Source organism: Salvelinus sp. IW2-2015, linkage group LG5, assembly GCF_002910315.2.
Source record: "Salvelinus sp. IW2-2015 linkage group LG5, ASM291031v2, whole genome shotgun sequence".
Taxonomy (NCBI): Eukaryota; Metazoa; Chordata; class Actinopteri; order Salmoniformes; family Salmonidae; genus Salvelinus; species Salvelinus sp. IW2-2015.
In genome coordinates, this window is record NC_036844.1 from 12,792,035 (window position 1) to 12,818,528 (window position 26,494).

The 26,494-nt window shown below is 40.8% G+C and overlaps 1 protein-coding gene across 1 annotated transcript in view; it reads right to left on the bottom strand.

Annotated features, from left to right (window-relative positions):
- LOC111963935 (microtubule-associated serine/threonine-protein kinase 3-like) overlaps positions 1-26,494 on the bottom strand; it is a 181,591-nt gene that overhangs the window by 39,490 nt on the left and 115,607 nt on the right. Inside the window, 3 exon segments of the mRNA XM_023987530.2 lie at positions 1,024-1,102; positions 2,904-2,973; positions 7,558-7,646. Coding sequence (XP_023843298.1) covers positions 1,024-1,102; positions 2,904-2,973; positions 7,558-7,646 — 238 coding nt within the window.

Consider the following 26,494-nt stretch of genomic DNA (forward strand, 5'->3'; position numbering starts at 1 on the left):
CACATGTTCATTACGGTACCTTATTCCCTTTTACAGTGTCTTGAAAACGAAGGACTGAAACGTATGGGTGCTGAAATAGTTGTGACGGTACATGAAAGCTAACAAATTACTGTGAACTTTCCCTTTTCTTCTCAACACATTGTTCTGAAATAAAATCCAAAAAGGATTCATCTTCAAGTGAGCTGCAAAGACCCTTAGCAACCAGATGTGTAAACATAGCCTGGACAAACACAGTTGCCAGTCAATCCTTCTCTATAGTAAATTCTCTAACAGTAATCCTCACCAGCCTCCAACAAAACATCAAGTATTTATCAACTCTAAATGAATGTCCTCATAAAACATGGCCGTAAACAAACAACCCATTACTTTGTGTGTGGAGGCGTGCTTACTTGGTTTGTGTGTGTGGTCAATCCTGCGTGTGAGTGTGACGCATAGGTTTCAGAGTTGACTATTTCCTGCCTGTGTGATTTGACTTTGTCAGTAAACAGATCAGAGGTGTGGGTGGTTATGTGCGTGTGTTTCTGTATGTGTGTGCAAGAGTGCGTGGCCACGGACACGTTGCCGTGTGTGTGTTTGTTTATGTGTGGGGCATAGCTGTTGGCTTTGTGTCAGCGCCATGTTAACTCCCTAAAAACAATCTGCTGGCCCTAAACACATTTCTGGTGGTATGAGTCAACCTGGGAGACACTAGCAGGAGTATCTGTTCACCCCTCATCTGACTTCCAATAGCCTACAGTACAGCACCGGTCACTGAAGAACAGACTAGAGGCAGTCTATCAAATTATCATTTCACATTGAAACATCTTTATTCAAATGAATTCTTACATTTCCAGTGATTTGGTATCTGTATTTTTGGGGGGCGGGATGGAAACGGTTTTCCATCGGTATATTGTATGTGAAGGGGTTTAGGTTTAACAACCTTTTTGTCATTGCTTTTTTAAAATCTAGCTAACACATGTAATGACTCATTGAGTTGATTCTTAAGTGTTTGTAGCAAAGTGAGTGGTAAGGTATGGTACGTACAGAGACAGTGGAGCTGGGTGTATTGGTGCCATAGCCAGATGAGGGCAGAGATGCCAAAGACCAGCGTCGTCCATCAGTCCTTCTCAAACACACAGACAGAGATAGAACGAGGCAGACGTCACCATTAACTTTGAACCCATCCCTAAACCCATCCATTACTAATCAGGAATGAGAACTGTAGTTATGAACAGTATATTACAATACCTATGAATGATATTCAAAACAAGAATACTCAAATATCCAGGATTGTACATAACATAACTGCCCTTATTTGACTGAGCTAATGATTAAAATATACAAAGTAAAATTTGCAAAGGCCTAAAAATCAAAGGTTCTGGGTGACCTTTGATCTATGTGCAGTAATGATCAGAGGCATGTCATATGCAGCCTTCACTTATCTGATGGAAAGGGTAGAAAATATTCAGCTTTTCAATAGCCTACTGAAGCAGTGTCCTTGACCTCTACTACCTGTAACCAACGCCTAGTAATAAGATGCCTTATTTTTGCACTAACCAATAACACTGAACAAGAAAACAAACTCTCAAAGGAATAATACATGAGATTACATGTAGGGACAGATAGAAACAAATCAAAAGGGATTTTCATGATTCAGGTATAATGGCTAGGTACAGTGCATTCAGAAAGTAATCAGACCCCTTGACTTTTTCCACATTTTGTTATGTTACAGCCTTATTCTAAAATGGACTAAATGTTTTTTCCCCCCTCATCAATCTACACACAATACCCCATAATGACAAAGCAAAAACAGTTTTAGACATTTTTGCAAATGTAAAAAAAAACACCTGAAATATCACATTTACATAAGTATTCAGACCCTTTACTCTATGGACAATTCCTTCGACCTCATGGATGGGTTTTTGCTCCGACATGGAGTGTCAACTGTGGAACCGTATATAGACAGGTGTGTGTCGTTCCAAATCATGTCCAATCAATTGAATATACCTCAGGTGAAGGACGATAAATGGAAACAAGATGCACCTGACCTTAATTTTGAGTCTCATAGCAAAGGGTCAGAATACTTATTTATATAAGGGATTTCTGTTTTTTATTTGTAATAAATTTGCAAAAATGTCTAAAAAACTGTTTTGGTTTGTCATTATTGTGTATTGTGTGTAGATTTGATGAGTATTATTATTATTATTTTTTTTAAATACATTTTACAATAAGGCTGTAACGTAACAAAATGTTGAAAAAGTCAAGTGGTCTGAATACTTTCCGAAGGCACTGTATACAGTATACCAAAACTACCTCGTATCCACGCATATCGACTCGGTACTGGTACCCCGTGTATATAGCAAAGTTATCGTTACTCATTGTGTATTTATTATTACGTGTTATCACTTTTCTATTATTTCTCTATTTTCTTCCTCTCTGCATTGTTGGGAAAGGCAAACTGAGGCCTAACATGACGTTACCTGCCTGGTCTGTGGCAAAGACTGTGAATCATAAAAATGAAATGTGTTGAGTGAGGGTAGAACAAAAAAATCTTTCAGGCTATTTGTGAAAGACTGAACCCTTGAACCTGCCTGTGATTTATATCTCTGTATAAAGAGCCAGTCAGAAGACATCCTGCCTTCGCTTCTCAAAAGAACCGTTAACTGTCTGCATCAGACTATAATAGCGCCACAATTTGGTTTTGTTGTAAAAAAAATAATTATAAACAGTTTCTATCAAGATTCGTATTTCCTTTGTATCCCACATTTCTTACGCCATCTGTCAGATAATTACCAAGAGAAAGCAACATTATGACTGAGATGAAGTTTGAATTACTTTCAGGAAATTGTTAAACAAAACAAAAAAAAATTTGCAAGCATGCTAGTTGAGCAGAGGTACTCAAAGAACATGCATTTCCTTATTACCTTCGTGCAAAGGAGAAGTGAGCTGAGGCACTAGGAGAGAAGTTTCTGGGGCTGTCTTGAGGACTCGTTCCTGTTGTTCAGAGGAAAAGCAGAGAAACAAGGGAAGATTAGAAGTAAAAAATAAATAAAAAATCATAAACCTGAAATAAAAGCATTTGAAATTAATGAAGTTAATAATAATAATAATAAGCCTAGAGCATAGAATCAAACCTATACCAAATTGGGAGTTGGTCTAAGCACTGTGTTACATTGATTCATTGATATGAAAAACCATAGAAAGTCTAATAAACCAGCATAGATAAATTACATTTTTTCATCAATTTACTAGCTATTGTACTTCATACTGCATTTTAGATTTTATTGTGCTTCCTTGTCTCTTATCTGATGGAGCTTAATCTAGGAAGACTGAAAGCCTCTCAAATGGGACTGCTCTGCTTGAATCAGTAACTACATAATATTAACAATCTACATCGGCTTCGATTCATCAGGAGACACACAAGAAATGCCACACACCAAAAAAACGTTTACTTATTTAAAATTACAATAAAATGTTTACGTGCAATTGTCCCAACCAATGAATAATTCAATTTTTACCCTTCACCCCCCCCCCCCCCACCCCCACTAGGTGTCAGTCAAAAAGCAAAAAGAAATGTGAAATTACCCATCTTTTAAAAAAAAAAAGAAAGAAAAAAAGAAAGGTCTTTGTAGACAGAGGAATATCTCAACAGACAAAGACAATTTATTTCAATGGCAGCTGGTTTTCATGTGTTGTAAAAGCAGCACACACAAAATAGCTGAATATCAAACATCTGAAAGCTACGAGGCAGCAGCGTACAGTACGTTCAGCTCAAGGACCTAGGGGAAGAATGGACTTTGATTTGCTTTACAAATGTGCTAGTTGTAAGGCACCACAAATGCATGACAGGTACTGTACTCTACGAAAGGTACACTACCTGCCTAGCACTAGCATGCTGATTAAAACTAATTATAAAAAATGTATGGATTGAATGTGGAATAAAGACCTGTGGGCTAAATGTGTACAGGGACAATACAATCTACTGTAAGAGTAGCCTATAGGCTAATACCGTATTCTAAATAGCTATGTAAATGAAATGGCGCTTACAAACAAAGACAGTCTGGGTGAAGACATCTGGCTATAAAATACACATTTTTTGCCATCCATAAGGTGATAGTTATAGCCCTTAGCTAACAGACGCGAATATTCGGGGTCTTGGGGTTTTATTGCAGACCTTAATGTCCCATAGTGGAGCCTGAAGCGTCCTCTACCAGGGCAGCCCTTCAAATTATTCCTCTATCCCTCCAACCCACCATCCATATGGACAGCATGCACTTATTACCCACAGTCCTACAGTTTTGTGGCTACTGCCTCAGGCTATTCAACACATCAAACTGCGGGGCTTACCCCAACGACAGCAATTAGGCTTTGTGTTCACTCACCGATAAGGTTAAGAACCAACCATCGGTTCAACGTTAATTAGACATAATTAACTCTGTAGCCGAAGGGGGGAGTAAACAGTTAATTAACTAAGGCCAAATATGTCCAACCCCTGTGACGAGTCTGACTATAGCAAATGGGCTTTGCGGTACTGGGGTAACAATGGTGGTACAGGGGAACAGAGCGAGGCTAGTTAGATGGTGATGAATGTCACCTGTTTAATTGTGGTGTAATTTAATCACAGCTGATGAGCATTAATAAATAATCACCAGAATGGGATAGAATACACCTGAGGAAAAGGAACACTTAACCCAATCCAGATGGAGGTCAAGTCCATTATTTGAGATTAATCCTGTATAATCAAATTCTAATAGCAATGTAGACACAGAATAATATAGATGAATTTTATGTGTTTAGAGAAAAGATACCAGGATTGCTTATTTAAACAGTAGCTGTCGTAATATAGTATGCTGAGCAGACTTTACTGTTTATAATTCATACGTAAAAAAGCGTTCACTAACGATCCAGAATTCTTAATAGCTAAACTCAGACCCTGTCTTTCAAAGATAATTCGCAAAAATCCAAATAACTTCACAGATCCTCATTGTAAAGGGTTTAAACACTGTTTCCCATGCTTGTTCAATGAACCATAAACAATTCATGAACATGTGGAATGGTCGTTAAGACACTAACAGCTTACAGACGGTAGGCAATTAAGGTCACAGTTATGAAAACGTAGGACACTAAATAGGCCTTTCTGCTGACTCTGAAAAACACCAAAATAAATATTCCCAGGGTCCCTGCTCATCTGTGTGAACGTGCCTTAGGCATGCTGCAAGCAGGCATGAGGATTGCAGATGTGGACAGGGCAATAAATTGCAATGTACGTATTGTGAGACGCCTAAGACAGCGCTACAGGGAGACAGGATGGAGAGCTGATTGTCCTCGCAGTGGCAGACCACGTGTAACAACACCTGCACAGGATCGGTACATCCGAACATCACACCTGCGGGACAGGTACAGGATGGCAACAACAACTGCCCGAGTTACACCAGGAACGCACAATCCCTCCATCAGTGATCAGACTGTCCGCAATAGAATGAGAGAGGCTGGACTGAGCGCTTGTAGGCCTGTTGTAAGGCAGGTCCCCACCAGACATCACCGGTAACAACGTTGCCTACGGGCACAAACCAACCGTTGCTGGACCAGACAGGACTGGCAAAAGTGCTCTTCTCTGACGAGTCGCGGTTTTGTCTCACCAGGGGTGATGTTCGGATTCACGTTTAACGTTGAAGGAATGAGCGTTACACCAAGGCCTGTACTCTGGAGCGAGATCGATTTGGAGGTGGAGGGTCCGTCATGGTCTGCGGCAGTGTGTCACAGCATCATCGGACTGAGCTTGTTGTCATTGCAGGCAATCTCAACACTGTGCGTTACAGGGAAGACATCCTCCTCCCTCATGTGGTACCCTTCCTGCAGGCTCATCTTGACATGACCCTCCAGCATGACAATGCCACCAGTCATACTGTTCGTGATTTCCTGCAAGACAGGAATGTCAGTGTTCTGCCATGGCTAGCGAGGATCCCGGATCTCAATCCCATTGAGCACGTCTGGGACCTGTTGGATCGGAGGATAAGGGCTAGGGTCATTCCCCCCATAAATGTATGGGAACTTGCAGGTGCCTTGGTGGAAGAGTGGGGTAACATCTCACAGCAAGAACTGGCAAATCTGGTGCAGTCCATGAGGAGGAGATGCACTGCAGTACTTAATGCAGCTGGTGGCTACAGCAGATACTGACTGTTACTTTTGATTTTGACCCCCCCTTTGTTCAGGGACACATTATTCAATTTCTGTTAGCCACATGTCTGTGGAACTTGTTCAGTTTATGTCTCAGTTGTCGAATTTTGTTATGGTCATACAAATATTTACACATGTTAAGTTTGCTGAAAATAAACGCAGTTGACAGTGAGAGGACGTTTCTTTTTTTGCTGAGTTTATTTTACTGAAGAAAAGCGCAGTGAACAATATGTCAAAGTAAAATGGGTACTGTAGGCACACACTCCAGCCATCACCTAAATGCCAAAACGGTGACAACCACTGCAACTAACATGACAACTGGAAACAACGCTCTTACCAAATGTACATGTACTTGCAATACGTCCGTGCCAGCCAGTGAAATTCTCCCATAGTTCAGCCCTGTCATTACCGTCACTAATTCTCACATAGTTCATCTTAAGGAATGAGCTCTCTAGCAAGGCAAGAATGTCTGACTACGCAAACAGAGGGCCGTTATCAGTGTTTGGCCTGTCAGGAAATAAAACACCCAGGCTGGAATAGATTAAGTCCACCCTCTCCTCCCTGTGCATTTCCTTCACGAGGCCCGCCACTTCTTGAACCATTACAATCACAATCCCTGCTGGTTCCAATGCCAGCGCTCCGATAGCACAGAGCACTCACCCTTTTTAACCACTGGCATCAGAGACTTGTCTTCGGCTGTACCACGAAAAGCCTATCATTTACTCAGCCTGCTTTTGCCTTATGTGCAACCCATGTGCTGATTTATTATTTTTCACTACACTGTCAGAATGTTTTTAAGTATGATTCTGAAATAATGCAGTTAGACTGCCTTCAGTTTACAGATTGGACCAAAGTAGCCTAGACCCACTTGCGTCTGGACACCAGGCTACAACCAAAATTTTACTAAAATAGTTGTACCATCAGAGAGATGTGCTGTATTTCACATCGTCTTACATTATTTTCAGATCCCATCCTCCTTTGAAATCGGTTTCAATGAAAGCATTTGCCATTATAATAAAAAATGATTGGAAAAGATTTCTTGCAGAAACAGCTAGTTTGTCACTTTTGTTGTAGAAGACAGGTTGCTAACATTTCAGACAGTGTGTTGTGGTAAAGGTCTACAGAGAGAGCGAGATGGGTGGAGGATGGGATCTTGTGGGTGGCTAATGAATCAGAAATAGATTGCACTTCTGAAGAATGGCTTTTCCAGACTGCTTCTGCATTTACCCACAGACAATGGCCTTCATTCAGGGGTAGAACACACTGGCCAACCAAAGCCTCTTTGCAAGCACAACAATATTCATTCGGTCTTTTACTCAATCGGGCACTTCACACACACCCATCAAAACAGATGCCTGTACTGTACAGTACAACAATTATTCACACATAGACAAGCCTTACCTGTATGCGATGAGAGGGGGGAGTGAGGTCGCGGAAGCGCCGAAGACTGACCACTTCCTATCAGGCTTTTTCTGTTGCTCGTCCTGCAGCTATGAAAACACAGACAGTAAGAGGTTAGACAGCCAAACTGGTGAGAAAGAGGCAACAAAGCCTCTTTGTCAGCCAGCGAGTCAGTCAGAGTGCTTTATTGTCTAAGGAAACATGCCAGATGTAATCGTAGATACTTAAGATGCACTTGACATTTCACTGCACTAATACATCACTCACATCCACAAAAAAGACTTCCAGTACACACTAAAAGAAAAACATTAAAGACATGGAAACTCTTCAACACTTTTTTCCCTCGTTCTTAGATTGATATAGGTTAGCACTTGGAGTATGATGAAGTTGCCCTAGATGCCATTTCCCCCTAAGGGAAGGCTAGGGCTGGAGCAGAATAAGGTGACCCTACATCTGTGGGGAACTTCTACCTAGAGCTTTGCAAGTCCACATAACCCAATTCTAGAGGCCCAGATCTCTCCTATAGGTCAATGTGACCCACCAGATCTTCCCCTATAGGCCAATCTGCCACAGAAGGTACCACCAGATAATCTCCTATAGGCCAATGTGACCCACCATGGCTGCGTTAACAGACGCAGCCCAATTCTGATATTTTTCCACTAATTGGTATTTTGACCAATCACATCAGATCTTTTCACATCAGATCTTTTTCAATGCTGATCAAAAGACCAATTAGTGAAAAAGACTATCATAATTAGGCTGCCTGTCTAAACTCAGCCCATGTCTCTCATATAAACCAATGTGACCAACCAGATATCTCCTATAGGCCAATCCTGTCCTAGCAGGCCCCAACCAGCAGGATCCATTAAACATCATATAACCCCCCGAGCACTACATGACCAGGCAGTCTCAGCAACATGAGTAACGGATTCATAATGAAAAAAGTCCTCGTTAGTGCCTCTGGTTAGTCGAAGATGGGCCTTGTCTGTGGATTATTAAACGCTGCAGACCTGATTCTACACCCGGAGGAAGCTAAAAATACTGCACAGCTGGTAGTGAGCAAATTCAGTTAACAGTGACTTTCATGTAGAAAGAGGTAAGTGATGATTCTATTGGGGAAAGTCAATTAGCATATTCAGTGAACACACAAAATATAGGTCTAGTCAGGGCTGGCACAATTACCGTATACCTGTGTAACTGACGGTTATGTTGTGTCATGTCTGACTACTGCTTGTCCATGTGCTAGCTAACAGCAACAAGCCCAGACGAGCTAGCTAAACGTTGTCAACATCCAGCAGTGATCAGCTTGGTGGTTGCATAGTAACGGTGTCACTAACCCAAATTCTAATCGAGCTGGCAGCAGCTGTGAAACTGCACTAGCCCGGGTTTCCCTTGACCCAGTTCGAATTTGAGAATTCCATTCGAGCCAGCTCAAATTTGGCCTTAATTTTAAGTGCCAGTGGAAACAGGGCGGATGAAAGGAGAAAATGTGTATAAAAAAATCTATATATATTATAATTTTTTTATATATGTGTTTTTGTATTTTTTTTTCCATGACGTCACAGCCCTAGGTCTAGTTAAAAATAGTTTTAAAAGATGGACAGGTCTACTGTACTTACTCAATGAAACCAAAGGCAGATGCAAACTACTGTAGCCACTCCCTGAATCATTAGATGGCCAGTTTGATTTGTCCGACTAATATGCCTATTGCTCACCGAATAAATATTGAACAGCCAAAAACTGCTCTTCAATTGCTTGACAGTAAACAATAAAGGCCTACTATCATTTCATAAACAACTGTTAGTACATTGTCTGGCATACCATCCTCTGCACCGTATCCACAATCTGTACGACTAATGGTTGCCAGCATCCAGCATCACAGTCAATGTAGGTCTACTACTAATAAAACATTGTACTTATACAGTAGTTTTGAAGATGTTAAAATCCCTTTACATACTGTACATCAATAAGACAAGTGAAAATATGAGAAAAATGTATAAATCATATCTATAAAAACAACGAGGGTCCTTTAAAGAGCATGCTGGCTGAGTTGCCTCAGGAGGAAATTAAGAACTGACAGGTGCCGGGTACAGTAGCTCTATAAATGTCATGCTAACTGCTAACAAATCATATCCTCTTATTTAGCCGGGCTTAGCTAGCGAAGATGTAACACTAGTATCCAGTCTGACGAAGCACTCTAGCCTACTGCCACAGTGCGGAAGAATTGGGAAGCCTACTGTGTATTTTGTAAATGTAAAACATCTGATGACTTTGATATTACCCTGTCATTCATTCATGTTTTTATTCTGACTCATAAGGGTGGGGTATTTTGAATCACAACAGGGGACTTCAGTAATGTACACAAGAAAAGGTTTGGAGAAACATGACTCGTGGAAATGTTTCAATCTTAGGGGTAAATGCACAAACCGGTGTGCCTGGCACCTACTACCATAGGCACTTAAATATTTTGTCTCGCCCATTCACCCTCTGAATGGCATACATATACAACGCATGTCTCAATTGTCTCAAGGCTTAAAAATCCTTATTTAGCCCATCTCCTCCCCTTCATCTACACTGATTGAAGTGGATTTAACAAGTGACATCAATAAGAGATCAATCATAGCTTTCACCTCAATTACCTCGACACCGGTGCCCCTGCACATTGACACATTGACTCTGAACCGGTACCCTTGGTATATAGCCCCGCTATTGTTATTTACTGCTGCTCCTTAATTATTTCATTTTCTTATCTCTTTCTTTTTTTAAAGGTATTTTCTTAAAACTGCATTGTTGGTTAAGGGCTTGTAAGTAAGCATTTCACTGTAAGGTCTATCTATACCTGTTGTATTTGGCGCAAGTGACAAATACAATTTGATTTGATTCATCTGGTCAGTCGATGTCATGGAAAGAGCAGGTGTTCTTAATGTTTTGTATACTCAATGTATTTTCACTACAGACATCAATACCCACATCACACTGCAGTATATAGCCTTCCCAGATGACACAGAATGAGAAAATACCCCATTCCTTAAAACATGGGACAATTCACTGCAAGGTCAGACCTCAATGAGACTGTGATTGCGCAACCTCCAGCTCAGCAGAGAGACATGTCATTTCAGAGTATTAAGCTGACATTGAAGCACATTTCATACAGTGTAAATATAACTAGACATCTTGTCCATTTCAGTATTTTAGGATAGGAGCTGAGGCTTTGATAGAGCGCGAGTGAGAGTACGGTGCAGTAGTGTGCCGCATCATGGCTAGAGGACAGTGTCATTTCACAGACAAGTATATACAGGAGTATACTCGGTGTGTCACACACACGCACGCTGTCTGTCAGGTCTGTGGCGAGGCAGCTGCTACAGTTGACATTGCACCAAGGGGTGCTCCGATCTTAATGCTCTCTCAGTGAGGAGTCACTGCCATGTGAGAGGATTGCATTAGATGTGCTTCAGGCATTCTCCTCAGAACACTAGCCATTTTTCTGCTGTAGAATTTTCAACATAATGGCTCAATTCCATATCTACCCTTGGCCCCTATCCTTGACACTTCACATAGATGTGAAAGGCTTTGTAGAATCAATAAATCTCAATCTTGCACTCCGATAGACTAGGTGAGAGAATAACTACATTGTTTAAATTCAGCCATATTTCCACATGCTTCAATATGGCTACCATCGTTCCTGTACCCAAGTAGGCAAAGATAACTGAACTAAATGACTACCGCCTCGTAGCACTTCTGTCATCATGATGTGCTTAGAGAGTCAAGGATCATATCACCGTCACCTTACCGGCCACCCTAGACCCACTTCAGTTTGCATACCGACCATACAGGTCCACAGATGACGCAAACGCCATCACACTGCCCTATCCCATCTGGACAAAAATAATACCTATGAAAGAATGCTTTTCATTGACTACAGCTCAGCATTCAACACCATAGTACCCTCCAAGCTCATCYTCAAGCTGGAGGCCCTGGGTCTCAACCCCGCCCTGTGCAACTGGGTCCTGAACTTTGACGGGCTGCCCCCTGGTGGTGAAGGTAGGAAACAACATCTCCACTTCGCTGACCCTCAACACTGGGGCCCCACAAGGGTGTGTGCTCAGCCCTCTCCTGTACTTCCTGTTCACCCACGACTGCATGGCCATGCACGTCTCCAACTCAATCATCAAGATTGCAGACGACAACAGTAGTGGGCCTGATCACCAACAACGACGAGACAGCCCCCAGGGAGGAGATGAGGGCACTCGGGAGTGTCGTGTCAGGAAAACAACCTCTCACTCAACATCAACAAAACAATGGAGATGATCGTGGACTTCAGGAAACAAAAGAGGGAGCACCCCCAATCCATATCGAAGGGACAGCAGTGGAGAAGGTGGAAAGTTTTAAGTTCCTCGGCGTACACATCACAGACAACCTGTGATGTGGCCAAAAAGATGATCAAGGACAATAACCATCCGAGCCACTGCCTGTTTACACCACTATCATCCAGAAGGCGAGGTCAGTACATGTGCATCAAAGCTGGGACCAAGAGATTGAAAAACAGCTTCTATCTCAAGGCCATCAGTCTGCTAAACAGCAATCACTAACTCAGAGAGGCTGCTGCCTACATTGAGACCCAATCACTGGACACTTTAATAAATGGATCACTAGTCACTTCAAACAATGGCACTTTAAATAATGCCACTTTAATATTGTTTATAGGGATGCACGATATATCGGAATGTCTAATTTAACGCTGATGTGCAAAACCGATGTCAAAGCTGATGTGCATACCTATATAACGTAGGTACATTACGTAATGACACCGCGTAAAATGTTACGCTACACATTCAACACAGCATTCCTAACTTAGCCCACAATGTCTGCTGTGTGGATCGAGCAGTCAATAAGTCGAGCAGTCAGTAGAGTAAGAACATTTCAGCAAGACAACAAAGGCGAAATCCATTAAAGCCAAGATAATGGAATTCATTGCCCTTGACAATCAACCGTTCTCTGTTGTGGGTGATGTTGGCTTTCGCCGACTGGTCGAGCACCGGTACACACTACCAAGTGCACTATTTGTCAGATGTTGCCCTACCGGAGTTACACAGTAGTAGCGTCACGACATACATACTATGGAACGCCGTTTGGTCTTTGCGTGTCAAAAAAGATACAGTAGCACTGTCAAAGCTGTATAAAAAAAGTCTGCAAACAAGCAAACACCGGCCATGTGTTTATAATACCGCGTTGGTAATAAAGCATAATTTGTTCGACCACAACTTCTAGGATAGCTAGCTTTAGCTTGGTATCTAGCTAGCACCAATACAACCAGCCTGAAAACAATATAATAATTTTCATTATTCTTAGGAATCCTTGTGAGTAAGTATTAGCTAGGTAGCCACTTGTTCACCTATTGAAACTGAACTTCAGTTCATGAAAATAAATAGCTAGCCAGCTACGTAACCCTGTTGCCCAAAGCTAACGTTATAAGCAGCCAGCTAGCTTCATCTGGCTAGTGACACTCGACTGGACTATATGTTGTGGAGCTAGCCACAATAAGGATTAGGCACAATAGTGGAATTTGTGGTTTGCCTTCTAAGTAAAAGGTATGTCATTGACAGTGATGCAAATGAATACAAATAGTAGAATTATACCAGAATTTTATTTTGAAGGCTAACCGCAAAGTCCACTGTTGTGGCTAATCCTTATTGTGGCTAGCTTCACATAGATGGGTCCGACCACCATTAATCAAATAAGAACAGCCTTATAAATTAGGGTTATTTCAGATGACACCTAGCTATATACAGTTGAAGTTGGAAGTTTACATACACTTAGGTTGGAACCATTAAAACTCGTGGTTGAAAACAACCACTCCACAAATGTTTTGTTAACAAACTACAGTTTTGGCAAGTCAGTTAGGGCATCTACTTTGTGCATGATAAGTCATTTTTCCAACAATAGTTTACAGACAGATTATTTTACTGATAATTCACTGTATCACAATTCCAGTGGGTCAGAAGTATACATACACTAAGTTGACTGTGCCTTTAAACAGCTTGGAAAATTCCAGAAAATGATGTCATGGCTTTAGAAGCTTCTGATTGGCGAATTGACATCATTTGAGTCAATTGGAGGTGTACCTGTGGATGTATTTCAAGGCCTACCTTCAAACCCAGTGCCTCTTTCTTGACATCATGGGAAAATCACAAAGAAATCAGCCAAGAAAAAAATTTGTAGACCTCCACAAGTATGGATCATCATTGGGAGCAATTTCCAAATGCCTGAAAGTACCACGTTCATCTGTACAAACAATAGTACGCAAGTATAAACACCATGGGATCATGCAGCCATCATACTGCTCAGGAAGGAGACGCGTTCTGTCTCCTAGAGACAAACGTACTTTGGTTTGAAAGTGCAAATCAATCCCAGAACAACAGCAAAGGACCTTGTGAAGATGCTGGAGGAAACAGGTACAAACGTATCAATATCCACAGTAAAACGAGTCCTATATTGACATAACCTGAAAGACCGCTCATCAAGGAAAAGGAAGAAGCCACTGCTCCAAAACCGCCATAAAAAAGCCAGACTACGGGTTGCAACTGCACATGGGGACAAAGATCGTACTTTTTTAGAGAAATGTCCATTGGCCTGATGAAACAAAAATATAACTGTTTGGCAATAATGACCATCGTTATGTTTGGAGGGAAAAGGGGGAAGCTTGCAAGCTGAAGAACACCATCCCAACCGTGAAGCACGGGGGTGGCAGCATCATGTTGTGGGGGTGCTTTGCTGCAGGAGGGACTCGTGCACTTCACAAAATAGATGGCATCATGATGCTTCAATATATCCACACAATTTTCCTGCAACATAACAAGACTTCAGTTAGGAAGTTAAAGCTTGGTCGCAAATGGGTCTTCCAAGTGGACAATGACCCCAAGCATACTTCCAAAGCTGTGGCAAAATGTCTTAAGGAAAACAAAGTCAAGGTATTGGAGTGGCCATCACAAAGCCCTGACCTCAATCCTATAGAACATTTGTGGGCAGAACTAAAACAGCGTTTAAGCAAGGAGGCCTAAAAACCTGACTCAGTTACACCAGCTCTGTCAGGAAGAATGGGCCAAAATTCACCCAATTTATTTGTGGGAAGCTTGTGGAAGGCTACCCGAAACGTTTGACCCAAGTTGCACAATTTAAAGGCAATGCTACCAAATACTAATTGAGTGTATGTAAACTTCTGACCCACTGGGAATGTGATGAAAGAAATAAAAGCTGAAATATATCATTCTCTCTACTATTATTCTGACATTTCACATTCTTAAAATAAAGTGGTGATCCTAACTGACCTAAGACAGGGAATTTTTACTGGGATTAAATGTCAGGAATTGTGAGAAACTCAGTTTAAGGGAATTTGACTAAGGTGTATGTAAACTTCAGTCACAGTCATGCGTGAATACATTTGATGTACGGGTGTCCCGAGAATTGAACCCACTATCCTAGCGTTGCAAGCGCCATGCTAAAGAAAATCCAATTAACTTCACAGATCTTCATTGTAAAGGGTTTAAACACTGTTTCCCATGCTTGTTCAATGAACCATAAACAATTAATGAACATGTACCTGTGGAACGGTCGTTAAGACACTAACAGCTTACAGACAGTAGGCAATTAAGGTCACAGTTATGAAAACACTAAAGAGGCCTTTCTACTGACTCTGAAAAACACCAAAAGAAAGGGAGACAGGATGGACATCTGATCGTCCTCGCAGTGGCAGACCACGTGTAACAACACCTGCACAGGATCGGTACATCCGAACATCACACCTGTGGGACAGGTACAGGATGGCAACAACAACTGCCAGAGTTATACCAGGAACGCACAATCCCTCCATCAGTGCTCAGATTGTCCGCAATCGGCTGAGAGAGGCTGGACTGAGGGCTTGTAAGCCTGTTGTAAGGCAGGTCCTCAACAGACATCATGGCCAGCGAAGAGCCCGGATCTCAATCCCATTGAGCACGTCTGGGACCTGTTGGATCGGAGGGTAAGGGCTAGTGCCATTCCCCCCAGAAATGTCCGGGAACTTGCAGGTGCCTTGGTGGAAGAGTGGAGTAACATCTCACAGCAAGAACTGGAAAATCAGTCACAGATAGTCACAGATAGTGACTGTTACTTTTGATTTTGACCCCCCCCGCTTTGTTCAGAGACACATTATTCDATTTCTGTTAGTCACATGTCTGTGGAACTTGTTCAGTTGTTGAATCTTATGTTAATTCAAATATTTACACATGTTAAGTTTGATGAAAATAAACGCAGTTGACAGTGAGAGGTTTATTTTTTTGCTGAGTTTATAATGATTGGATACTAATAATGAATGTTCTATGTAAAGTGCTTTTAATTTATACTGAACAAAAAATATAAAACGCAACATGTAAAGTGTTGGTCCCATGATTTCATGAGCTGAAATAAAATCCCAGAAATGTTCCATAAGCACAAAAAAAATATTTCTCTCAAATTATGTGCACAAATTTGTTTACATCCTTGTTAGTGAGCATTTGACCTTTGCCAAGATAATCTATCCATCTGACAGGTGTGCCATATCAACAATCTGATTAAACAGCATGATCATTACACAGGTGCACCTTGTGCCGGGGACAATAAAAGGCCACTCTAAAATGTGCAGTTTTGTCACAACACAATGCCACCAATGTCTCAAGTTTTGAGGGAGCGTGCAATTGGCATGCTGACTGCAGGAATATCCACCAGAGCTGTTTCTCTACCATAAGCCACCTCCAATTTTAGAGAATTTGGCAGTACGTCCAGCTTCACAACTGCAGACCACGTTTAACCATGACAGCCCAGGACATCCACATCCGGCTTCTTCACCTGCGGGATCGTCTGAGACCAGCCACCTAATGAAAGTGAGGAGTATTTATGTCTGTAATAAAATCCTTTTGTGGGGAAAAACTAATTCTGCATTGGGTGGGCCAGTTTCCCAAGTGGGTGGGCCTATGCCCACCCATGGCTGTGTCCCTGCCCAGTCATGAGAAGTCCATAGATTAAGGCCTAATGCATTTATTTCAATTGACTGATTTCCTTATATGAACTGTAACTCAGTAAAATCTTTGAAAATGTGGCTGGTTGCGTCTATATTTTTGTTCAGTATACATCTCAAACGCTGTTAGAGGTGCCAATGTGAGTAAGTCAACTATAGCTTGTTTGAATATCCTAGCTCCTTGCACATGAAGGAATCATTGCATCTCCTTCCATCTTATCATAGGGACGCTTTTGGTGGAATTTGCATTTAAGTGAATCAATAGCCACGTTATAAATCAGCAGAATCCTACATTTATTTGTGGGCTTAGAGAACTCACTTCCAATACATCATCCATAGGGGTATGCTGTTTGTTTGGCTTGGACTCATGCCTCCATAGTACTACATGCTTTTTGTATGATTATACCAAAGGACAATAGGATTTCAGAGACGCGGAACAATAATGGGATTGCTTTCACAGAGCCAACAGTGTGACATGGTCATAGAGGATAGAGAGAACGTCTTCTAATGAACAAGCCAATTTATCTTTAAGTGTTTGTTCATGTGCAATGGAGGCTGGCTGGTGAATAACAATAATGAAAGGGATCCATCTTGTACAGCTGTCTTCAACTGTGGAATAAATAGGAATTACGAAAAAAGCGCTGCCTCACAAGCTATGATTTGAGGTGGTCAAACAGTTGTCATTAAGTCAGCATCGTTTAGATTAGACAGTATAAGGGGGTCATACATGCTTATGACAAGTCTTACAATCCATGATAATAATAATAACCACATAATAGCACATTATCCTTGTTCAGACTTACCTAGTGGTAGAGCATTAATAACTCGATGGAAGGGTTTGAGAGAGAAGATCAAAATATGATGTCACATATTATGTCTATGGATAAAACAGTGAAATTAGTTGGCATTACCCTTATGTCAAACTCATTAAGGGATTTCACCTTTGGAAACTCGTGGTCAGTCATGTGGCCTGGTCCATTTCACAATGGGCCGGGCCATTGTGAAATGTCAATCAGGGTAGCCTAGACCAAAGCCAAAGAACCATCAGAAAACTAAAACCAAGGCCTATCTTGGCTCTTTCTTGGTGGGGACAGAGATAACTGCTGTAATCAGGGTCGTATTTTTTAAGGAACAAGGTAGCAAACCTTTTTCAACAGAAAACAAAAACAAGCGTTTCTTATTGGACAAATTCAAGTAAATCCTCCCTATTTCGGGTAGGTTCTTCCATTTGGTGCCAAATTAATAAGACCCAGGATGTGGCTCCCAGCCATGAAACATTCATCTGGATAGCCAACTGAATAATATCCGGTTCCCATGTGCTCAGTCAACGAGGATCAGGTTTAACCCAGTCTATTTATACCAAGAGAGTGCCACACTTCTGCCCAGTGGACACACCCACAACGGCCCCTCTCTGCACACACACCCACACCCCTAAAGTATTGTGATTAAACATCTGCTCAATCTACTCCCGAAGTCCCCCACTCTATGTCCCCATTCTCATAGAGACAGTTTACCCCCACAAAGCAATCACAACAGTCTGTTTAACTGGAGTGGCAGTTACAGGGCCAGGCAACGGCAACAGCTAGCTAGCTAGCTTATTGTTTTATGTCAGTTGGATGGTGGTATGCTTTGCCACTACACAGTACAGGCTAGGCTATATTAGAGATATTGTGCCACTCTTGGAGTACAAATGGATGTTGACAAAGGCTTCTAATGTTGAAAACCAACACCCATTTTAGCATGACAGCCTTCATGAGTGTTCTTTTCCTTTGACATGGTATACAACTCAGAATGACAGATTTGAAAGGGGGAGAGAAAAAGTAAAAAACATGATTGTCTAATGATGCTTCAAACTGGGGATAAAGGAGCCCTGGGCAAAGATGATACAGAGAAAGTAGGCCAGTGCTGACTGTAAGCTGTGTGCTGCAGATGTATGAGATTCCTGGAACAGCTCCATGCTAGGTTTGCAAGTCTCAGTGATAAACCTGTCCATCGTAGCCTCATTCACTGCCATTGTTGTTCTCCATGTGAAATCGGCACTTCGCTAGCTAGCCAGCCATCGGTCTCTTCCCGCAATGGAACTTAGCGTTTTTATTAAACAAACCCCAGTTTGTTGTTGCGTGAAAAAGGTAATGCCAGGTTTAGGAGCTGTGACAACATGTGACCCGTTTCAGAAAGCAAGGCGTATGTCGCACGTCACTACTTCAAAAGGAGAGGCATTTTAATGTATTTTTTAAATATGTTTTTTTATCAAAATGCGTGTCTTGGCAGAAATGCCTTCTGGAACATGTGATATTGCTTATGCCTTAATAACAAACTTGTATTCCATCTGTAAATATGAATAAGAAAATGGTTAAATTACGAGCCAAGTTGGTTTAGCCAGGGAAAAAGTCAGGAACCTTCCCGCTAGCCATGATTGGCTGAGTTAATGGATGGGAGATGAGTTTGGATTGGTCTGCTATGTAGCATGATTCTGTATATAACGTGAACTGCTCAGTATGTGTTGATATTCCTTTCTACCACAGAGTTTTTGAAAGACATAACATTAGTCATTGAGAACTACAACAGTTTTGCTACTTTTCTCAACAACATTGATGCCCTGAATTTAGCAGGTGCTATCGACAGATCATTTGGAAAAAGTTGTGATGGGCTACTTTCTGCACACGCCACGGTCAGTGTGAACCAGAGTGACTTGACAACGCTGGTCAAACACGATGTAGCTACAAACAAAACATAGTTAAATGGTTCCAGTCTGCCGTAAAGCTTTCATCCATGTATACAGGTATGTCTTGCTACATTTTCAGATATTATAAGTTTCAAATTTGGTCAGAAAGTCATTTTCATTGCAAGTTAAAGCATACTGTTAGCTAGCGAATGTTAGCTTGCTGGCTCGCTAGCAAACGTTACGTATATGATCTGTGTAGTAATACTATTCAAATCAGAAATCCATTTGCATTGCTAGTTATAGCCTCATGTTAGCTAGCTAACATTGAACCTAGTTGTTTAGTTTTAGCTACCTGCATATTCATACTACAGCTATGGCAATGTTTGTATTTTTTATTTACCCTTTATTTAACTAGGCAAGTCAGTTAAGAACAAATTCTTATTTACAATGATGGCCTACACCGGCCAAATGGGACTCCCAATCACGGCCAATAGTGATACAGCCTGGATTCGAACCAAGGAGTCTGTAGTGACGACTCTAGCACTGAGCTGCAGTGTTTTAGACCGCTGCGCCCCTCGGGAGCCCACTCGGGAGTATTGGTAGTAGTATGAGTTGGGATTATGCCGGTTCATTGTTTAGCTAGCTACATGTCTAAACAAAAGACTCCACTTTGTCAGATGATTACATGACCCATTAAGTTAGCTAGGTGTGTCTGGGGGTGAATACATCTATTGTATTTCATGAACATGTCTAGACAATAGTGACATATCCACTTACCTAGATGTAGCTGGGGGTGGTTATAGTATTTCTTTCACATGACCCATCAATTTAGACAAGTGTGTCTGGGTAAGCGTCATCTAATAATTATAAAATAGTTATAATATGTTAATCATCTGGCCACTTTCTGTTTTTGATATTGCTACTATGCAAGTAACCATTTCAGTTTACCATTTACACATTCTGTATCCTGTGCACGTGACAAATACACTTCGATTTTATTTGATATAGTGGTTTTACCAGAGACGGTAACGTGAAGAACAATATGACCTGTACCAAAGTCAGATTAGGATATACAGTGGTTCCTCCTTTAAAAGGTGCGTCATACTGCAGCACACCTTGCGGGCTGCTGCAGCATTCTATGGCACGTTATTTAATTGTCAGCCATTTTTTATGTTAATGCAGGTTAGTGCTAGTTTGACCATCAGAGGGCAACTTTGAGAAGCATTTGATAGTCTCCCATATTGACATTACCAGAGAATTTAAAACCTTTTTTGTAATAACATGGTTCAATGGATTGATTTTAAGAAATTTGGCTTAATTCATTTGATTAATATTATGGTGTTTCTATTCCGAGAAAAACGAGAAACAAAACCCTCGGGGATGGAATGGAACATATTGCGCCGTACAATGTGACGGTCGGGAGTAGGCTACAGCATAAGAGGATTGGAGGATTCTAAATTAATATCTAAGGGGCATAACATTTCCACACCCATATTGTAGTGTAACCAATACTCATTTTGCCTATGGTAGGCCTGCAGTATATCTAAAAAAAAAAAAAATCAATAAGTACATTTAGAGGATTGGAGGACTCTAAATGAATATCTAAGGGACATTTCCGTTAGGTACTGTGAGAATATCTATTGGGCTTTTATATAATTCTAAATAAATTAATAATCACTTTGTTTAAAAAGTAACAATATTTTGGAGATTATGTTTTCATTTAACCTAGAGTTAGCGAGAAAAAGGCAATTCTTGAACATGGGGTGACATACTCACTCATTTGTAAATAAGGCCAGTTTGTTATCTAGAATTATTTTTTTCTGGAGAAACCCAACTTGATTATTTAGCAGACATCACTTGCTTATATTCAGTCAACACATATTTTAAGAATATCATGGAATATAATTGAACATTTACGTTTCTCCATGCTCGTCTCAGAGCAGCGCGAAACGTTGCTGAAATAGACATCCACAGCGGGAAGGCTATATATAACGATATTTTGGAGATTATTTTGTTTTAAAAATAACGACAGTTAGCGATTGTAATCTGAATAAAGGCCAAAATAATATTTATAAAGGCCAAAATATAGCCCCGCTAATAGCCATAATGATGCTGTACAACGTGACCATGTGTTTGATAGAGTATTTTCCAGTAAGAAACAGTTTATTTGCCTTCATTAGACAACTTCGTTCTAATATTTCTGTTTTCAGTGATATTTATTCCCATAATTATTTGTTATGGATCCATAACTAAATCAACATTTGCATTTTGAAAGAGTATTTTTATAATTTAAATAACGAAAGCATAAAGATGCCAATGAAGAAATACAGTAAATGCCTTTACATTTGGATAATAAAGCATTTAAAGCATTTTGAAGATATAAGCCACCTGCATTTGTTTATTAGGCTACTGTGCAGTCTGACAAGTAAACATAGCCTAAAATACATACTGTAGTAAACATGGGAAAGTGCCTAATTCCTTACATAAGGGAGAGCAGGCCATTTACAGACTTTCTCGGTGACCTCAAGTACCTTCAATAATGGCTGTACTAGAGAATGCGGGCACGCGGGAGACCGGGGTTCAATTCCCCAACGGGGAGGAAGGAGTAGGCTGTCCTTGTAAATAAGAATTTGTTCTTAACTGATTCCATATGTGTTATTAGAAAATAGTAAAAATAAAGAAAAATCCTGGAATGAGTATGTGTCTCCAAACTTTTGATTGGTACTTGCTTAATTAATATTATGGTGTTTCCATTCCAAGAAAAACCCTCTGGGTTTCCGTTAGGATGGAACGGAAAATATGGCGCTGTACAACGTGACGGTCGGAGGTACAGTACTGGGCTATTTAGCTAAAGAATCCCCATGTCTTGCGGGCAGGGCACATGAGAGACCAGACTGGGGTTCAATTCCCCGACGGGGATTAAAGAGTAGGCTGTCGTTGTAAATACAAATGTATTCTTAACTGACTAGTTAAATAAAGGTTACACAAAGAGCATAACATTTCTGCACCCTCATTTTCTAAATATAGTCTAACCAATACCCAAACTGAGATTCAGTGAAAATAAAAATGTCATTGATTTATCAAGACCAGTCCCCATGCCTGTCTCAGAGCAGCGCGAAATGGTGCTAAAATAGTTGTAGGCTTTTGCTTCAAATCCTATTGCTTTTAACTACAATATGCTCTTTAAATAAATAAGTCCTACACCACTTTTAACAGCACATTATTCAACACTAGTGAGACTACACTATATCGAAACATATGCCGTGACTCTCCCCCAATAATTACATAGAGGATATTTCTGTAATTCAGTGATATTTATTGCCATAGTAATTCGTTATGGATCCATAACTAAATAAACGTCGGCATTTTGAAAGAGTATTTTATCATTATTTTATTAATGAAAGCATAAAGATGCCATTATTAGTTACATTGTTTTAGTTTGAACGTGCAGACTGGCACTAAGAACAGAACAGCAGGAACGTTTCCCTAGTCAGCACCATTATTAGTAATATTGGAGATGATTTTGTTTTCAAATAATGTCAAATGAGCGAGAAAAGGCCATTATTGAACATGGGGTGAAACATTGTTACTAATTTGTAAATAAAGCCCGTTTGTTATTTAGAATGATCTATTTCTGTTTTTAGAGGGAGAAAAACCTAGTCATGGGTCTCCCAGGCGAGGGCGAAACGGGTATTGAACCAGCATCTGTAGCAACACAGTGTCTTAGACCGTTGCACAACTCAGATACTGTACAACGTGACCGGTCGGGAGTAGCCTAAAGTACTACAGTAAGAGCAAAATAATCCTAACAAAATATAATAATAAAAACCTTACTGTAACACCGAAGTCGTGAACAATTATCAGTTTCTATTTAGGCTGATGTCGCCCATTCAATGTCAGTTAGAGACACAGTAGGACCCAAAAGCATAATCAGTGCTCTAACTCCCCCTTGCGCTGGTCTGGAGCAATGAAGTGGTGACGCAGGGTACTATACTAAACCACATATTACCTCTAAGTCCCATGGTGTAAGCTCGCAACTTCTAAAGGAGGATCCACTGTAGGCCAAGGACTAGATAGTGTATTTTTACCTGAAGTTTTACCTTACTGTAGGCTACTACTTTTATTACTTTTAGTCTTGAATCTTTGGTTGTTTACTACACTACTCACTCTGTTTAGCACAAGGCCTAACATGTGAATCCTTAAAGAGATGCGTGGGGCTAAGGTTTAAGAGGGTGTGAACGATGCTGAATGGGTGTAGACAAAGAAGAGCTCTCGAGTACGTGTACCAAAAAAATCAAGGGCCATTTTCTCAAGTTTATCAACTTTCAAAGTATAATTACTTTCTATTGTTCCTCAACTTCAGTGTATGATATACCATTTTCTATCTCCGAGTCACTACTTTTATCCAATGTAAAAAATATATATATATATATTTTAAAAAACACCATCACATATTTAGTCTTCTTTGAGAGAGGCAACAAAGGAACACTGCTGAGAGATAAATTGTGTGGAATTCGCTCTGCATTTGTCTTGAAAGTTGTTGTGCTGTTCTTGCACTCTATTACATGAATTACCTGCATTCACTAGCTTTTAGTTCAGCAAGGCTTTAAAATTCCTTCCCTTAGTTTAGAACACTGCTTTGCTTTCCAATCCAAGAATATCCAAAGTCTTTCTTATCTTGACCCCATGTCAACAACAAGAAGTCATGATTCATCTAGTTTTTTTTACGTCTTCGAGCTTTGCTTCCTTGTCAAGTGAGCTGACATCAGCCCAATATACAACAGACAGGCACACAGAAAGAAAGAAAGAGCAAGAGGGAAACAGACACAAAGAGAGAGGGAGAGAGAGTTGGTGTGCTCTCCCTTTCCAGCTATTTGTCGCTAATGCACTATGGGGCATCAAATGAATAAAAAATTGGTTGCGTACACATATATTTTGCAGATGTTATCGCAGGTGCAGCAATTTTCTTTTGTTTCTAGCTCCAACAGTGCAGTAATACCTAACAATACACACATCCCCAAAAATGTTTAGAAATTAATTATGAAATATAAGAATGAGCAATGTCATATATATATAAAATGGTGTGAAACACAGTATAGAAAAGGTGTGTATAGCAGTAGTTAAATAGCATCAGCCTTAACTAGAATAAGATATATACACCATATATACAAAAGTGTGTGGACACCTCTTCAAAATAGTGGATTTGGCCATTTCAGCCACACCCGTTTCCGACAGGTATATAAAAATTGAGCACACAGCCATGCGATCTCCATAGACAAACATTGCAAAGTGGTAGGCCACACAAGCTCACACAAGCTCTCAACCGCTGAGTGCTGAAGCGCGGTTGAAACACTCACTACCGAATTCCCAACTGCCTCTGGAAGGAACATCAGCACAAGAACTGTTCATTGGGAGCTTCATGAAATGGGTTTTCATGGACAAGCAGCCGCACACAAGCCTAAGATCACCATGCGCAATGCCAAGCATCGGTTTAAGTGGTGTAAAGCTCGCCGCAATTGAACTCTAGAGCAGTGGAAATGCTGTCTCTGGAGTGATGAGTAAGGCTTCACCATTTGGCAGTCCGACGGACAAATCTGCGTTTGACGGACGCAAGGAGAACGCTACCTGCCCGAATGCATAGTGCCAATTGTAAAGTTTGGTGGAGGAATAATGGTCTGGAGCTGTTTTTTTTTTTTTTCATGGTTCGGGCTAGGCCCCTTAGTTCCAGTGAAGGGAAATCTTAACACTACAGCAAACAATGACATTCTAGATGATTCTTCCAACGTTGGGGCAACAGTTTTGGGAAGGCCCTTTCCTGTTTCAGAATGACAATGCACCCATGCACAAAGCAATGCACCCATACAGAAATAGTTTGTCGAGATCCGTGTCGAATTACTTGACTAGCCTGCACAGAGCCCTGACCTCAACCCCATCGAACACCTTTGGGATGAATTGGAATGCAAGCCAGGTCTATTCGCCCAACATCCGTGCCCGACCTCACTAATGCTCTTGTAGATGAATGGAAGCAAGTTTCCGCAGCATGTTCCAACATTCAGTGGAAATCCTTCCCAGTAGAGTGGAGGCTATTGTAGCAGCAAAGGGGGGACCAACTCCATATTAATGCCCATGATTTTGGAATGAGATGTTCTACGAGCAGGTGTCCACATACTTTTGGTCTTGTAGTGTACATATGAAGAGGGTGAAATAGTATGTAAACATTATTAAAAAGTGACCATTGTTCAGTGATTACAGTTGAAGATGGAAGTTTACATACACCTTAGCCAAATACATTTAAACTCAGTTTTTCACAATTCCTGACATTTAATCCTAGTAAAAATTCCCTGTCTTAGGTCAGTTAGGATCACCACTTTATTTTAAGAATGTGAAATGTCAGAATAATAGTAGTGTGATTAATTTCAGCTTTTATTTCTTTCATCACATTCCCAATGGGTCAGAAGTTTACATACACTCAATTAGTATTTGGTAGCATTGCCTTTAAATTGTTGAACTTGGGTCAAACATTTTGGGTTGCCTTCCACAAGCTTCCCACAATAAGTTGGGTGAATTTTGGCCCATTCCTCCTGACAGAGCTGGTGTAACTGAGTCATGTTTTTAAGCCTCCTTGCTCGCACACGCTTTTTCAGTTCTGCCCACAAATTTTCTATAGAATTGAAGTCAGGGATTTGTGATGGCCATTCCAATACCTTGACTTTGTTGTCCTTAAGCCATTTTGCCACAACTTTGGAAGTATGCTTGGGGTCATTGTCCATTTGGAAGACCCATTTGCGACCAAGCTTTAACTTCCTAACTGATGTATTGAGATGTTGTTCCAATATATCCACATAATTTTCCTCCCTCATGATGCCATCTATTTTGTGAAGTGCACCAGTCCCTCCTGCAGCAAAGCACCCCCACAACATGATGCTGCCACCCCCGTACTTCACAGTTGGGATGGTGTTCTTCAGCTTTCAAGCATCCCCCTTTTCCCTCCAAACATAACGATGGTCATTATGGCCAAATAGTTATATTTTTGTTTCATCAGACATTTCTCCAAAAAGTACGATCTTTGTCCCCAGTTGTGCAGTTGCAAACCGTAGTCTGGCTTTTTTATGGCGGTTTTGTGGCTTCTTCCTTGCTGAGCGGCCTTTCAGGTTATGTCGATATAGGACTCGTTTTACTGTGGATATAGATACTTTTGTACCTGTTTCCTCCAGAATCTTCACAAGGTCCTTTGCTATTGGTCT